The sequence below is a fragment of the Danio aesculapii genome, chromosome 24, assembly GCF_903798145.1.
Source record: "Danio aesculapii chromosome 24, fDanAes4.1, whole genome shotgun sequence".
In the NCBI taxonomy this organism is placed as follows: Eukaryota; Metazoa; Chordata; class Actinopteri; order Cypriniformes; family Danionidae; genus Danio; species Danio aesculapii.
In genome coordinates, this window is record NC_079458.1 from 27,672,481 (window position 1) to 27,688,289 (window position 15,809).

The following is a 15,809-nucleotide window of genomic DNA, read 5'->3' on the forward strand; positions in this document are numbered from 1 at the left end:
TAAGATTGAAACTGGGGTCTTAAAACCTGGAATGGTTCTCACCTTCTCACCAGCAAAACTTACTGCTGAGGTAAAGTCCATCGAGATGCATCACCAGGGTCTTCAGACCGCTCTTCCTGGCCATAATGTGGGCTTCAACATTAAAAATGTGTCCGTGAAGAACCTTCGGAGAGGTGATGTAGCAGGGAATGCACAGCAGGACCCACCATCAGATGTCAGCAGTTTTATTGCTCAGGTTTCTACGCTCTTTACCTCCTGTTCTAATTTTGGCTGACAAAGCAACAACTGATTGCTTCATGAAGATGTTTATTTTATTCTCCCAAGATTATAATGCTGAACCACCCAGGCAAAATAAAGGTTGGTTACTCTCCTGTACTAGACTGCCACACAACCCATGTTTCCTGTCGTTTTGCTGAGCTAAGGGAGAAGCTAGATCGTCGTTCTGGTAGGAAACTGGAAAGTTGGCCCCAGTACCTGAGGTCAGGAGATGGTGCTACAGTCAAACTGGTCCCAAATAAACCCTTGTGTGTGGAGAGCTTCTTTCATTATCCTCCACTGGGTAAGGTACTGAATTTTAAAAATGGTCAAACTACTGTTAAATACATTTTTTAATCCCTTTTTTTTTTTTTTTTTTTTTTTTTTTCTTTTTCTCCCTCCCCTTTTAGGTCGCTTTGCTGTACGGGATTTAAAACAGACTGTGGCTGTTGGGGTCATCAAGTCGGTGGAGAAGGTAGACCAAGCCAAAAAAACCTCACTGAAAGCTCCGGTATCAAAATGAGCTCATTTTGTCCCTTTTTATAACTTTTTATTTACCAGCAGTCTGGTATGTGAACTAAAAGTTCCCTTTAAGTTGACTTGTGTAGTTTTATGCAACTGCATTTTTTGTTTCTTTAAAGCCACTTTTTAAATGCGTTGCTGGTGTATTGGGTTTTCTAAAGTAACAGTGTAGCCCAAAATGAGGTTTGAATGAAGCGTTGAAAGCTGTATCTTGCTGGACTGCAAATAAATTTGAGTTAACACTTCAGTTGGTCACTTGTTTCTTGCAGTCTACTTGTGCTTCCCTACCATTTTTACTTGTTAACTTGACACATTGAGTCTTTTGTTAGCATGAAACGTTTTTATTGATGATGGAATGGTAAGTGAGAAACATGTTCAGACATTGGACACCGTCCTCAGAATCTGCAGTCATATAGAAACATGTAGCACATCAGGCCTCCATCCCTATGCTTTAATACTTAAGTGGAGTTTCATCATTTTAAATGTTGGGTAAACTGATTACATGAGCCTTTTTTGTAATGTTGACATGATACAGCCTTGACTGTTTAATGAAACCCAAAAATGGGAACTATGGTGGTTCTTGTCCTTTACTGGAGATTTGAGCAGTTATTGAAACTGCTCCAAGATGGATATCTGGAAGCACAAACTAAAACGGCATAATTCCAATTTGCAATACAGTACATCTATCACTTGAAAGTATAACACCAATGAGCCAAATAAACAACTTTCGTAGTTCAAGTATCCAAGACCTCTCAAAACACAATATTAAAGATAAACTAAGGGTGACCATTGTGTTCTTGGAACAGCACTGTTCAGCCAGACTGTAGTAAAAGTACTTGTGCAGATTAACCAAACACTGAAATGGGATCACAGAGGAATAACCTGTGAGAAGACACAAGCAGGGGTGTGTGCATTGTAGGAATAAATTTACACCATCGCAAGAACTGGAAATAGTAAACACAAATTAACATTTTACTCTTGTACATGCTTTAGTGGTGTTATGAAATGTGTAGGCTTTAAAAAAAACAATTACTACTGTTTAGGAAACCTAAAAGTCCAGTTATTTCACCAGGTAAAGAATTCAACTTCTGTCTGTCCCTGCTATAGATCATAACAATGATGGCCACATTTAATAATTCAACTAATTTGAACAAAACTGGCCCAACGCCTCTAACTGGCAGGTAGAGAATAAGTTCACACATTCACTTTTCAGACAAACATTCTACATTTGCACAATCACACAGTCATCCTTGAATGAAACGCACACATACACACATTTATGTACAATCTTATATACAGCGATTCAGTAATTAGTGGAGGGAAAGTGCTGGTCTTGTAAGTGGGTGCAGTAGATTGTATGGATAATAGTGGTAAATTTAGAGACTTTATTTCCACTCCATCTCTGACGATAACAAGTTGATCATGTGTTTTTCATTGTGGGTTTGTCTTCTTAAATCTTGAATTGTTGATAGAGCAGCTAAGTCAAGTGCATCCCATAGCCAGAGGTATCACAATGAGTGGGTTGTGGAGAAACATTTGCAGGTCAATCTGATAAGATATGAACAAAGGACATGGGAAATACACCTTTTCTCTCTGGCTGTCCTTCGATGTGCCCAATCTATAGATAAAAAAAAAAAGAAAGATTGCAATCAAAATCAAGGAAAATACAAGTCTACATAAAGTAATGAGTGGTCACTAGTGGTGAAGTTTACACGTTGATTTTTACTGATTCATGGTCCAGAAAAGAATATCCATGTACCATGGTTAGCACAACATATAAAGGGTTAGTTTAACTAAAATTTATTAGATCATAATTACTAGCTCTCGCATCATTCCAATTCCCAAATCTTTTGCTCATCTTCAAAACAAAATTATAATTCATTTTTTGGACTTTACATGTCTCATGATCATTGCTCTTTACATTGAGGATGATAAAGCTCTTGGATTCATTCTTCTCTTGAAAGGAGAACAAAGGTCTCTGGCGATTGGAATGACATGAGGGTGAGTAATTACAAGAGGCCAGTGAGCAAATTTAGCCAGGATGCCAGGGTTAAACCCCTACTCTTTTCGAAGGACATTTTTAATGACCACAGAGAGTCAGGACCCCGGTTTAATGTCTCATCTGAAAGACTGCGCTCACTGAGCAGTATAGAGTCCCCTTTACTAAACTGTGGCGTTAGGATTCTCACAGACCACAAGTTGAGGGCCCCTGCTGGCCTCACTAACACCACTTCCAACAGCAACCTAGCTTTCCCATGTGGTCTCCAATCCAGGTACTGACCGGGCGCAGCCTTGCTTAGCTTCAGTGGGCAACCATGTGAGAGTTGCAGAGAGCTAGCTGTCGGCTATTTTCAAGTGTAATTATCAAGTGCTGCTTCAGGTCCTAATATATTGGTTCAGGGATGTTTGATCTGGGTTGGAGCTGAATTCTTCAGGAAGGTAGTTTTTTTTTTTTTTTTCCAAGAAATTTCTAAGGAACATTGCATGTGTGGGGCGTTTATGGCCTAATAGTTAGAGACTTGTAATTGACTTGTAATAGTTGGGACTTGTAATAGTTGGGACTTGTAATTGAAATGTTGCAGGTTACATTCTGGTCCGGGCATGAATTGAGGAAGGGGCGAGTGAATGAAATTCTCTCCATCGTCAATACCCAGCTGAGGTGCCCCTGAGCAAGGCAGCTAAACCTTAAGGGCCCATTTCCACTAAGTGGTATGGTATGGTTCAAAAGGTACCTAAAAGCGAACCGTACCGCACCACTTTTTGGGCACCCTTTTCAAAGGGTACCTAGCCCGGCAAAAGGGTACCAAAAGGCGGAGCTAGACGCTTAGTTAAATGCTATAAACCAATTACCAACGTACGTCACAAATGATGGTCCCCAAAAAAAACACAGACTGCAATAGTAAAGATGTCATATTGTGCGGTAGGATGCCAAATTCGAGTCTAAAAATAGAAAACGCTAATGTAACTTGAAAACACTGTTTATTTGGCTATGAACAATGTTGTACTTTGATAGTCATTGGCTGCTAATATGATTTCGTTATTTAGAGTTTGCAAATAATACTTTTATGAAATTATATTATTAAGGAGAAAGTCTGAATGTGCGAATATAAAACCAACATTACCACTATGTGTAAGTTTACATACCTTGCCGTACAGGTGCAGTTCTCTGTCAGAATGCAGTAGTTTTGCTTGTTGGTGATTAATTACCTTGGTCTTGTATAACATTAACTCTGTCTTCTTTCCTTGTCTTTGGCTAAGCAGAACCTCGGTTTTTAGCTCTACATAGTGTTGAATCTGGTCATCCTGGAGCATTATTTCTTGCACATGACCACACAGAACAACATTGTTGGCATCCAAAGACTTGTAGATCTTTAACTTCTCTCTTGTAAAATTACTTGGAGCTTCAATGAGATTGTATATTTGGGGCTGGATGCTTGGTCATTTCGTCTTATACAATATTCATTGGGAGGGTGCCATCGCAAATGGACCTGTCAGACGAACGCCGCTCATTTTAACATTAATTTTGCCGAATCACTGTGCTTATCACTGGGTGACGAGCTGTTATAATATGCTGAAAGCATTATGTAAATAATACATATAATGTGTAATCAATATATCTTATTTAATCAATATATATATATATATATATATATATATATATATATATATATATAAATCAACATATCTTATTTCTAAGACAATAACAAACTCTGTACCGCATCGGATGTCATTCCCTCGCTGTAAATGCTAGCGCTCTCGGTTTCTTTCTGTCACCTCCCTGCACACGCATCCTGAATGTTTACAAACATGGTAATTGGTCTATTGGTTTACAGAGATAGGACACTCGCTCGTTGACAAGCCAGAATGAAAACAAAGGAACCGCCAATACATTGCCACGACATTACATCATAATAATATATACATATTATATACCCTTTTAGAAGTGGAAACACAAGCCCGATAAAGGTGACCTGTACCGACCCGTACTGTTCTACTCAGTGGAAACGGGCCATACTTGCTCCCCAGATACTGGAAGCAAAAGCTGCTCTTTGCTCTGAGTGTATGCTCACTGTGTGTATACTTGGATGGGTCGAAAGCAGAGGACCAATTTAGGGTGCACTTACACTATGCTATCCGAACCCTGCCCAGGCGTGTTTCCCGGTTCATGTGACAAGTGTGAGTGCTCCAAATCATGGTCAGGCGTGGTTCAGTTGGCCGTGGTTCAGTTGGCCCTGGCCCAGTTGGAAGAGGTGTGCCAGAGTGCGGTTCAGTTGGGCTTTGGAGCGGTACGCTTGGAGTGTGAGTGCAAAGCGCATCTGAGCCCAAAACTGAAGATGCAACATCACATTTGAGGGACTGTTTTATATGGATTTATTAATTATTTTTACTTTTCAATGAACGCAAACTGTCGTAGTATATTAAAGATGCAAACCACTTGCTACATGTCAGCTGCACCTTAAGCAAACCTACAAATACATGCATCATGAAAAATTGAATAAACATTTAAGAGCGTCACAAGTTATAGATCTGTTCTGCAAAATATTTGACTGCGCACACTGCATCCCAAACAATTAAAACAATATAACTAAAGCAATCTCTGCTGTGCTGAGCGAGAGCGCTTCTCTTCCTGTTAAACTAAGCAGACTTATCATTGATAACGTAAAGCAAAATGCAGTGAGTGCAGGCCGTCAGGGGAGAGGTGAGGGGGACAATCGCACTTCGGCACAGTTCAAGGCAACTTTACCTAGTGTGAGCATGCCCTCAGAGTATTGTTAACCATACTTGACAATACTCACTTCACTTCAAATAACAATCGACTAATTAATAACTGTGAATTATTTAATAAAATATTCAATTAAAACAGAGGTACCTTTGTTAAGCAGTCAAGAATTCTGATTCTTGTGGTTTAGTGCACATACAGTACTTGAAAATGTAAAGTGGTCACACTTACCCACCACTCCTGATCTTCTTCACCAGTTACCACAATGACCTCACCCTCAACGAAAGTCAGCTCGTCATCGTTGTCCGCTTGACAATCATAAATAGTCTTCACCCTTCGCATTTTACTCTTAATCTAAAAAAAAAAGACAGATACAATGTCAAAACATCTTGTTACACCCATGAATTTATCTGAAGCTTCCAAGGCAAAATCCTCACCGGATTTATTTTCCTGGGCAATGGTACAGGTGTCTCCTGTGCAGATGTTGGACTTCCATTGGTATCTTCACTAGACTGGATCACAGGCTGAGGGGACAGTTCACCTTGTTGAATAATCGTTGGAGTATCCGGAGGTTGGGGCTTGGGTGCCACTTCTCCTGGAGAAGGTTTCGGCGGGACCTCAATGGTTATGGGTTTGGCTGGGGAGATCTCTGTGAGTTGGGGCTTGGGCGGGAGATCTTTAAGCTGAGGTTTAGGTGGTAGGTCACCCAACTGAGGTTTAGGGGGGAGTTCGGACAGTTGAGGCTTTGGAGGCAGTTCTCCTGGCTTAGGGGGTAATTCTGAAGGCTGTGGTTTAGGAGCTACGTCTCCAGCCTGAGGCCTGTCAGCTACCGGAACTTTCTGGGGTGTATCTGAACTCTGTAGAACCTTCTGAAAAAGGACAGCTTCAGAAGGCTGGTTGGTTTTGTCCACAGATGGGTGATGGATGGTGTCTATTTTACGCAGGGCAACTATTGAAAACAGGATAATACCAACAGATTACATTAAAATTTCCGTCTTCTGATATAATTCTAGACTACTCTGAAAGACAAATATGAGAAAATATTTCCCTCGCTAGCATGATGTTGGGTCAGGTTTAAAAGCACATTAGAAAAGAGGTTCTAAAAAGTGCAACAACCAAAAAATAAATACAAAACACAACTTCTGATGGTAAAATTATTCATTTAACATTTGTTATATTTTTGTTGTTTTATATTTTATTATTGTTTTGCTTTTATATTATTATTTTTTTTTACATTTTGTGCTGTTGAACATAACCTTTGCTGTTGAACAAGTGTTAATTAATTTATCAAGAGCGTGTATTTGGTAATGTTTTTAAAATTAATCTAACCTTACTGAAAATATTAGCTATGTTTCCATCTAAAAGATGCTAACTGGCACCAAATATCAAAAGTAAAAACGCAATTTGCTGCGGAAGGAGAAGCTACGTGTATTTTTTCTTTATTTAATAAATGACTTGCGCCTCAGAAGACAGTATGCCGACACGCAATGAATGCCTGATGACGTTTGAAGGCCTGAGATACTCTTGACAATTATTCTGGAGGTCATTAATAATATAATAACACTAATACTAAAAAGGTTAAGGTGTTTTAGAATGGCCAAAACAACATTTCAGATATTTTACAGTGTGCTCAGACTGTTGTCCATTCACACACATTTAGATCACATGATCTCTTATAACAAAATCACTTTTGTTATAAGAGATCACAAAATGACTTTTTTAATGCGCATACTGGAATTTGTTCAGTAAAAGTGTTTTCATCATAGTTTATGCGCATCTTTTTTAACGAATAAAAAGTTTCTCCTACTTGGTTATGCCATTTTCAAAATGTATGCACATCTTGGCATTTCCATATACCGTTTTTTTAATGTACATATCCAAAATGCACATAAAAGTAGGTGGATAGAAACATAGCTATTGTTAACTAAATACTTAACTAAAACCTCTTGTGATCATTGCTGTTTAAAGGGAACTACGAAATGAATTAACATTCAGATGTTTTGCCACGGCAATAATCATAGACAAAAAACATACCACCTACCCTTCTGAGGTAGTTTGGGAAGGACCCTTGGACCAAGTGTGGGTTTTGTGGTGTTGAGACTAGAAATATACAACAATTGTAAGTCTCAAAGCAATTATCAATAACATATTCACATGTTTTAGCCATACTGTATGAAATGGGACCGTTTTTCATTTCCAAACAAGAGATGCCAAAGTTACAAAAACATACTCAAATAAAACATGAAAGGCCATGTATAAATTTGCAGTTTAAAATTGCTGACCTTTCTAATGCAAATGTAGCTCTAAATAGATCTCAACAGAATATTTCTACAAAAAAAAAAAAAAAAAACTGAAATAGATTTAGCCTTTCTTCTATGAATTTAATCCTTAATAAGTTTTGCTAGGGTTGTTTTATATGCGACATTAGAAAAGCTTGAAGCATGCTTGTTCACCTTTGCTGTTGTGGAATGCCCTCAAATCTATTAGTTACAGGGGACATCTTGTTGACAGGAGGCGGCGTTGAATCACTTCCTGAAATGAGTTTGTTATGCAGGAAACATTACTGAGGTTTTGTGAAACATTGGAACACATTACCTAATTTAACTAAATGATTTAATGTCTCTCTGACTTTAATGACATATACAGTAGAACCTATAACTTGACAATTGCAGAAAAGACTTTTACACCCTATAACTGGATGTGCACTACAGTTTAAAAACCTAGGTGTGGATTTTTTTATGTTTGTGCTCATTAAGGCTGGATTTATATGATCAACAACACAGTAAAATTGTAAAAATGTTGTTTCAATATAATTCCCCAGTGTTTAGTGTCACGTGATCAGTCAGATCTCAATACAATGTGTTAATTTGGTGCTCAAGAAACATTTATTATTATTATTAAATTTTTTTGTGGAAAATTTTTTGATGAATGGAAAAAGTTAACAATATGGATGACAAAAATAAATGTATAATATTATAAATGTGACCCTGGACCTCAAAACCTACGATAAACGTTAAAAAAAGCTGTCAATTGTTGTGCACTGTAAGTTTGGTAGACAATATTTGGATGAGATGCATCTATTTGAAATCTGAGGGATATAAAAATGTAAATATTGAGAAAACTGCATTAAAATATGTCCAGATGAGATAAAGAAATTAATATTACTAACCAAAACTTGAATTTTGATATATCTACAGTAGAATATATACAACATGTCTTCATGAAACATGATCTTTACCTAATAATCGTATGGTTTTTGGTTTTTTAAAAATAACATGACCCAATGCATTTTTCAGTTCAAAACTATACTCAGACGTCTTTTCAGGGCCTAAATGTCTTTTCAGGGCCAGTAATGTATTTATTAATTTTTTTTTCTGCAAATGCCAGGTTACAGTTTTGAATAAACTTAGTATAATAAAAGAAACTTTATTCTAAACATTTTAACACTACATAACACATTAGCACCAAGTCATGCATAATAATGATCTTAAAGAGGCAGCGCATTTCAAATTATTTAATTATTATCATCAGTAGTTATTTTATATGGATTATGTCAAAACATATTAAAATGAATTGCATCTCTCTTAATTTGATATGCCTCTCACCCATTTATAACTTACAGATCATTATTATGTCATGCCTTGTACTTTCTCTTTATCCAAAATAGTAAAACATGCAAATCACAGAGGGTCAGTGCCAAGGTCAAACATTTTTGGATGTGGTCCTTAGGCCAAGCCTTCCACTGGCAATATTGTCCTCTCAAAATAATATGCATTTATTTACATATCTAACAATTCTTGAAACTAACATGCAATGACACCACAGATTGAATGGGATGCAAATGATTGAATTTGATGATGAAACTGAATGCATGAAGTCTGGGTTAAAGATATCTACTAAAGTTAAGTAAATTATCAGCAGTCTGCTTCATAAACTGTTTGGATTATTCATAAAACCCGATCTACTTTTTCTTTAAAATGTCTATGTTAAAAACATATTTGTATAGTACTATATCTACTTTGGTGAACAGAACCTGTATGACAGCAGTCATGACATGGGCGGACTCTGCAGTTATCAAAATGATAAATGATAATGATACTGATTATAATTCAGATATAAACACTGATGTTTATGGTAAAGACTGAAATCACTGTTTAATGGAACTTGACGCTGGTGAACGCTGGTTCGAGCCTCGGCTGGGTCAGTTGCCGTTTCTGTGTGGAGTTTGCATGTTCTCCCTGCGTTTGCGTGGGTTTTCTCCGGGTGCTTTGGTTTCCCCCACAAGTCCAAAGACATGCGGTTAGGCTTTTTTTTGGGTAGGCTAAATTGTCCGGAGTGTATGAGTGTGAGCGAGTGTGTATGGATGTTTCCCAGAGATGGGTTGCAGCTGGAAGGGCATCTGCTGCGTAAAACATGTGCTGGATAAGTTGGCGGTTCATTCCGCTGTGGCGACCCCGGATTAATGAAGGGAATAAGCCAAAAAGAAAACGAATGAATGAATAAATGAATAGGTTTTCAAAAATGACCCACCTATATTAAAACATGTAACAAGTTTTATGAGTGAATTGTTGAATTATTAATTAAAAATAAATATGATACGTTGTACAAGATGTTAGATTTCTATATTTAGCATTATCAGCAACAGTAGCAAAGATCATTTTTCGTATTGAATATTGAAAATTAAACTGAACATAAAAGCAAATGAATTTTTTCAGCTGGTTCTTTCTTGATTTTTATTTTTAATGAAACTACAGGTTCTAAGTTCTGTTTGTTAAACCAATTGTTTTGGCAGTAATATTAGTGTATAAATGGAAAGCAAATGACATTTGTCTCCTTTTTTTTTTTTTTGCTGATCCAAAAAATGGTCCAATCTGTGACTCAAAAATCATAGTGTGATCCGAACCTTGAGGTTTGTGATCCGTTACACCACTGATATTTACAGTTAAAGTCAGAATTATTAGCCCCCTTTGATTTTTATTTTTTCTTTTTTAAATATTTACCAAATGATGTTTAACAGAGCAAGGAAATTTTCACAGTATGTCTGGTAATATTTTTTCTTTCGGCTAGAATGAAAGCAGTTTTAATTTTTAAAAAACAATTTAAGGTCAAAATTATTAGCCCCTTTAAGCTATATATTTTTTTCAATAGTCTACAGAACAAGCCATCGTTATACAATAACTTGCCTAATTACCCTAACCTGCCTAGTTAAGCCTTTAAATGTCACTTTAAGCTGTATAGAAGTGTCTTGAAAAATATCTAGTCAAATATTATTTACTGTCATCATGGCGAAGATAAAATAAATCAGCTATTATTAATGAGCTATTAAAAACGTGTTGAAAACGTGTTTAGAAACGTGTTGAAAAAATCTTTCTGTTAAACAGAAATTAGGGAAAAAATAAACATGGGGGCTAATATTTCAGGGGGGTTAATAATTCTGACTTCAACTGTATATGTATACTTATAGTTATTGAAACTGATAAGGCACCGTATCCTAGTTTGGTGTCCTAAACCAGGGTTGTTGCCTAAAGTGTAGCCCACCTTTAAAGAGCGGGGTAGGGGGGTCAGATAGCGTGCGTTTGTGTCCAGGGGGAGGGGGAGGGGGTCTCTTCTTTGACAGGGTAGAGCTGCCACTAGGTGAGGTCTGTGATGCAGGGGCAAGGGTGGAGGAAGGCAGGTTTGACAATGGACTGGACTGGGCTGGAGGGAAAATAAACAAAATATCACCATGCAGTGATATCATGTTAACATTGGTCCTGGGGAGGATAATGGAGGGTGGCAGACAAGACAGAGAGGGAAGAAAATAAGGAGGAAGAATAAGTGTGTGTGTGTGTGTGTGTGTAACTACAAGGATCTGATGACAAGTGATCTGAAAATGAATCAGGTTGGGAAAGTGAGGCACCTTAAAGGCTAAGTGGAGAAACTAGAAAAGTGACTTGGAAATTTAGAGAGAAACAAAAAAACAGCGACAGTAGTTCTGTTCTAATGGCCCGTTTCCACTGAGTATATGGTTCGGTTCAGTATACTTTATGGCCGTTTCCACTGTCAAAAGGTACCTAACAGCGAACTGTACTGTACCACTTTTTGGGTACCCTTTGCAAAGCAGTGGAAATGCAAGCCTGATAAAGATGACCCGTACTGACCTGTACTGTACCACTCAGTGGAAACGGGCTATAAATAGTAGAGTTTAAAAACAGAGTGAACAGCCAGTGAGAAGCTCAGTCAGAGAGGACCAGGAATGGTTGTTTAGGTGAAACTTAAACAAATTCAGTAAGTTAACAACTTCAGCAAAGTCTAGAAGTAGTTGCTGCTTTGGAAAGTCAAGAGACAGAAGCAGCAGCATCAGAAGGCTCCACATGAAAGACATCGCTCAAAAATGTAATCAGAAGAACTGAAGCTGATTAACGGCTAAATTTGCATTTAGGAAGTGTTAGTGTTCTTCACGCGGAGTCCAAAACTAGAAATATGCTGCATCTGAAATTATGAAAGCATTTACCACATGTCCAGATTGAATTTATGTGCAACATACGGTCTGATAAACTGCATATATCTTACCAGTAATGAAGGCAGCCTATAAATTCACCAGCTGCATATAAACAGCTGGGTTCCACACAATCAATTTCTATTTTGGGCCTTCCGCCTGGATTTTGCCTACCCAAATTCAAAAGCTTCCCAAATCCACATGCAGAGGTGTAAATGCAAAAGTTTGATATCATTTCAAAGAAAACCCTTTAAACTTTCATTAAACACTGTTTGAAAGTGATTCAAATTATTCTATATGTTGTCTGTGTTATAATAAACCCCTCAAAAAAGAGGCACTTTTTTTGTAAACTCAAATTTGAAAGTGTACCTTTTAGGTTCTGTGTGGTCTAGGTTGCTGTAATTAATCTTGGTGGTTCCTGCACATGTCAAGTAATCATAGGAAAAAAATGTCTCTATCATAATCTATGCAAAAGTTATTCTATTCCAACTGATGAGAGAACGCAACCACTTATGGGGGTATTGGGTCAGTACGGAGTTTTAAAATTTCAAGAATGTGGAAGTAAATGACATCACAGACCCAGTACTGGGTACGCAGAGTTTAGGAGGCAAGTTAATTTCTAAATTCTTAAAAGTTTAAGTGGATTGAACATAGAACAATTAAGTAGTTTCCAAAATACCCTCAAGAATTGTGTTATTTCAGTTTATCTTAAATAAATAGTTTGATCAAAAAGCAAATGTAATTTATTTGAGTGTATGATATTCCACTGTCCTGTTTGTGAATCATGTAAAACGTGAAATCTAACTACCATGACCATTTATTAAATAAATTAATGAATAAGTTAAGGTAACATTTTTTTGATGGTCCATTTGAGTATTAGTAGACTGCCTGCTTAATATCTATTGATACTGCTCCTTAACAGATATTTAACTGACTATAAGAAACTTAGCACATAGTACATGTCCAACTTAGTACATGTCCACTTACACTAACCCCAACCTAAAGCCCAATCCCAATTCTATTTTTGTATCCCTACTCCTTCCCTTGGCCCTTGAAACAGAGTGTGAAGGGAAAGGGCTTCAAAATTTACCCTTAAGAAATGGGACAGCATTAAAACACATGCACACGTCATCATATGTATTTGCGATCTCTTCATATGAGATTCCAGTTGTGTTATTTTTTGGTATTAATCTTAAGGAAATTACTGAAAGCATAGATTATGTTATCATAACAATCTAATGTGGCAATAAGATCGTAACTGTACCACGCATTTACACAGTGGCCATATTAATCTATGTAAACACATTAAAAACAACATTAACATCATAGCAGACACTGTCAAAAGCTCATTCCCGGTCACTAGACTTTTCTGACAGGGTATTCGAGTGTTATCGAGTGTCAGAATGTTGTGGGACTGCTATACAAGAGTTATTATTATGGATTATAGATAGCGAAATTAGCTTTTTTTATTTTAGCGTTTTTTTTTTTAAGCATGCAGTTGTGAATGTATTAAAACATATGGTTGTTTGTTGTAAAAATTTGTAAAAATGACAAAAAAAAAAATACTAATGTGCCAGTGACAGACAGACGGAAGTCATTCATTTCCAACGGAGAGTAGTCCGTGAGCTGCATGGAGTTCCGATCATCTTCGTATGTGAAAAATTCTGATCCGATTTGAGCTGTGGATTCGTTAAAATATTTGATTCTGCGACTAACATCTTATGCGACTGACCGGATAGGATGTATTTCAGTGTTGTCCAAGCAGATTCCTGCCCGCGGCATGATAAAAAAAAATAGTAGTTTTTTGTTATTTTTTGAATCAGAAAAAAGATTATACAAAAAAAAAACTTTTCTATTCATAAATGAGTGACAAAAATATAATATTTTAATGTTGTCTCCATATTCCCACCAAAAGTTTTAGCGGTCTAAGAGTTTACAGTATTCATTCATCCAACCATGGTGAACACACACAGAATAGACATTGTGTCCGAATGTCATGTGCAGTGGAAAGGCGGCTTAAGGGGTGAAATTGGGATTGAGCCTAACAGTTTATTTATAATCTAATGAGAATTAGTTGTAATGTAACTTAAATTCAACAAACGAACCATCAAAATAAAGTGGCACCTAAGTAAATATATAATCAAATACATAATACAAACAAACTTGCTTTATCTTACGCATTTCATTTTTGACTTGCTCATTCAAAATATAGATTAGTTCCCAAGTAAACTACCATTCAAAATGATGTTATATTATTAAAACTTCCTTAATCTCAACAAATCGTACTTAGTTAAAATTACAGAAAAGGTGTAATATTGAGAACTATCATATCAATATAAATCATATCTACATTAATTATAAATGAAACCAGCATTTATAAATGTGATAGCAAAGCTTAATTACTCCAGCTTCTGTTTCATCAGATGCTCTGAAATTCATTCTGTTTTAGAGTAAGATGTTGAAAATAGATGAGCTGCTAACTATTTTGATGGAAATGAAAGTTTTTTTAGGATTCTTAAGCACTTATTTAGAATCAAAATATTTGTCAATAAGTATGTTTACATGGACACCATTAATCCAATTTAAATACAATTAAGACAATACTTTGATTAAGAATCCACCATGTAAACATCGATTTTTGATTAATTTAATCCGATGAAGGTCCTAATCAAACTAAATAGAAATCAAATTGAGACATGTGGTCCGATTTTAGTTGCATTACTGAAGTATAGTGCAGACATGTAAACACTGCAATCAAAGTATTGTAGGATTGTAGGATTTTCACCGCATTTTGCGACAGACGGCTCCCGACACTATTCTCTGCACCTACTGAGTCAGTGAAGGACCACAGATGTTTTTTCCCCCATATACGGCATGCAGTTTCAAATTCCATTAAAACAACACTCTACCGGCAGTTCATACTCTCATCTAATGTCTCGTTAATTTTAACAAATTAAAAATGAAACAGCCAAAATTACATGAAACTCTGGAGGAAATGTGGATAGCGTGGTGACGTTAATCGAAACCTGCTTGTTAAGCGGTGACGTGTTGGTGACGTATGGAATACTGTTTCCGGGTCCAAGCCGCCACTCATTTGAATTGAGAAAATATTAGTTTATGATCACTTTTTATTCATATCAAACATTAAAGTGAATTTTATATAAAAATCAGTGTACACAACAGTCTCTGGACTTGCTGCATCACAAATACCAAAATTTTAACAATTTATAAAAAAATGAATCACTCTGGCCATCAGATATTAGGCATGGTTATATATATTGCGATCGTGATTTTCGAAAATTATTACATTGCTTTGTAAACGTTTATTATTACCATTTGATAAGTCTCCCCATACAGTTTGATTATAGCGTTTGGACCTGGAAGCCGCTTCGCATGACGTCACACTTAACAAGCGGATTATGTGCTATAACATGGGATCATGAAAGGAACATTCAAAAAGCAACTCATGTAAACATCTTAATCATATTATTGTCATATTCAGAATAAGGCAAATAATTCGATTACCAATGTCCATGTAAACATAGTCAATGTTGATCAATTTAATTGCAGCCTTACTAAATAAAAGTACAGTTATTAATCTATCAACCAATTACAATTTTGAATGGTCAGGAACTTTCATGTACAAACATTCAATTCACAGTGATGCAGCAGCCTTCGGTTTCAGACACAGTAGCATATGATCGTCATAAGATAATGAAACAAAATAGTAAATAAAAAGTAGATAGTCACTGATGTATGGTCGAGTGCTAGCCAGAGTAGCATAGTGGGAATGAGAGCCAAGGAAAGCCAGAGGTGGAGCTGCAAGAGAGACCA

The 15,809-nt window shown here is 36.6% G+C and overlaps 2 protein-coding genes across 2 annotated transcripts in view; one reads left to right on the forward strand and one right to left on the reverse strand.

Moving 5' to 3' along the window:
• Positions 1 to 991, forward strand: part of eef1a1l3 (eukaryotic translation elongation factor 1 alpha 1, like 3) — a 2,938-nt gene extending 1,947 nt beyond the window's left edge. Inside the window, exons 5-7 of the mRNA XM_056450673.1 lie at positions 1 to 235; positions 325 to 559; positions 666 to 991. The exon at positions 1 to 235 is cut by the window's left edge and continues 22 nt beyond it. Coding sequence (XP_056306648.1) covers positions 1 to 235; positions 325 to 559; positions 666 to 778 — 583 coding nt within the window. The 3' untranslated portion in view covers positions 779 to 991. The remainder of the gene's footprint in view (positions 236 to 324; positions 560 to 665) is intronic.
• A 106-nt stretch (positions 992 to 1,097) lies between these two features.
• The window catches only part of asap1b (ArfGAP with SH3 domain, ankyrin repeat and PH domain 1b), a 170,673-nt gene continuing 155,961 nt past the window's right edge, over positions 1,098 to 15,809 (reverse strand). Inside the window, exons 25-30 of the mRNA XM_056450672.1 lie at positions 11,036 to 11,194; positions 7,951 to 8,029; positions 7,539 to 7,597; positions 5,935 to 6,446; positions 5,729 to 5,851; positions 1,098 to 2,395 (exon numbers count right to left, since the gene is read on the reverse strand). Of these exons, the coding sequence (XP_056306647.1) occupies positions 2,321 to 2,395; positions 5,729 to 5,851; positions 5,935 to 6,446; positions 7,539 to 7,597; positions 7,951 to 8,029; positions 11,036 to 11,194 (1,007 nt within the window). The 3' untranslated portion in view covers positions 1,098 to 2,320. The remainder of the gene's footprint in view (positions 2,396 to 5,728; positions 5,852 to 5,934; positions 6,447 to 7,538; positions 7,598 to 7,950; positions 8,030 to 11,035; positions 11,195 to 15,809) is intronic.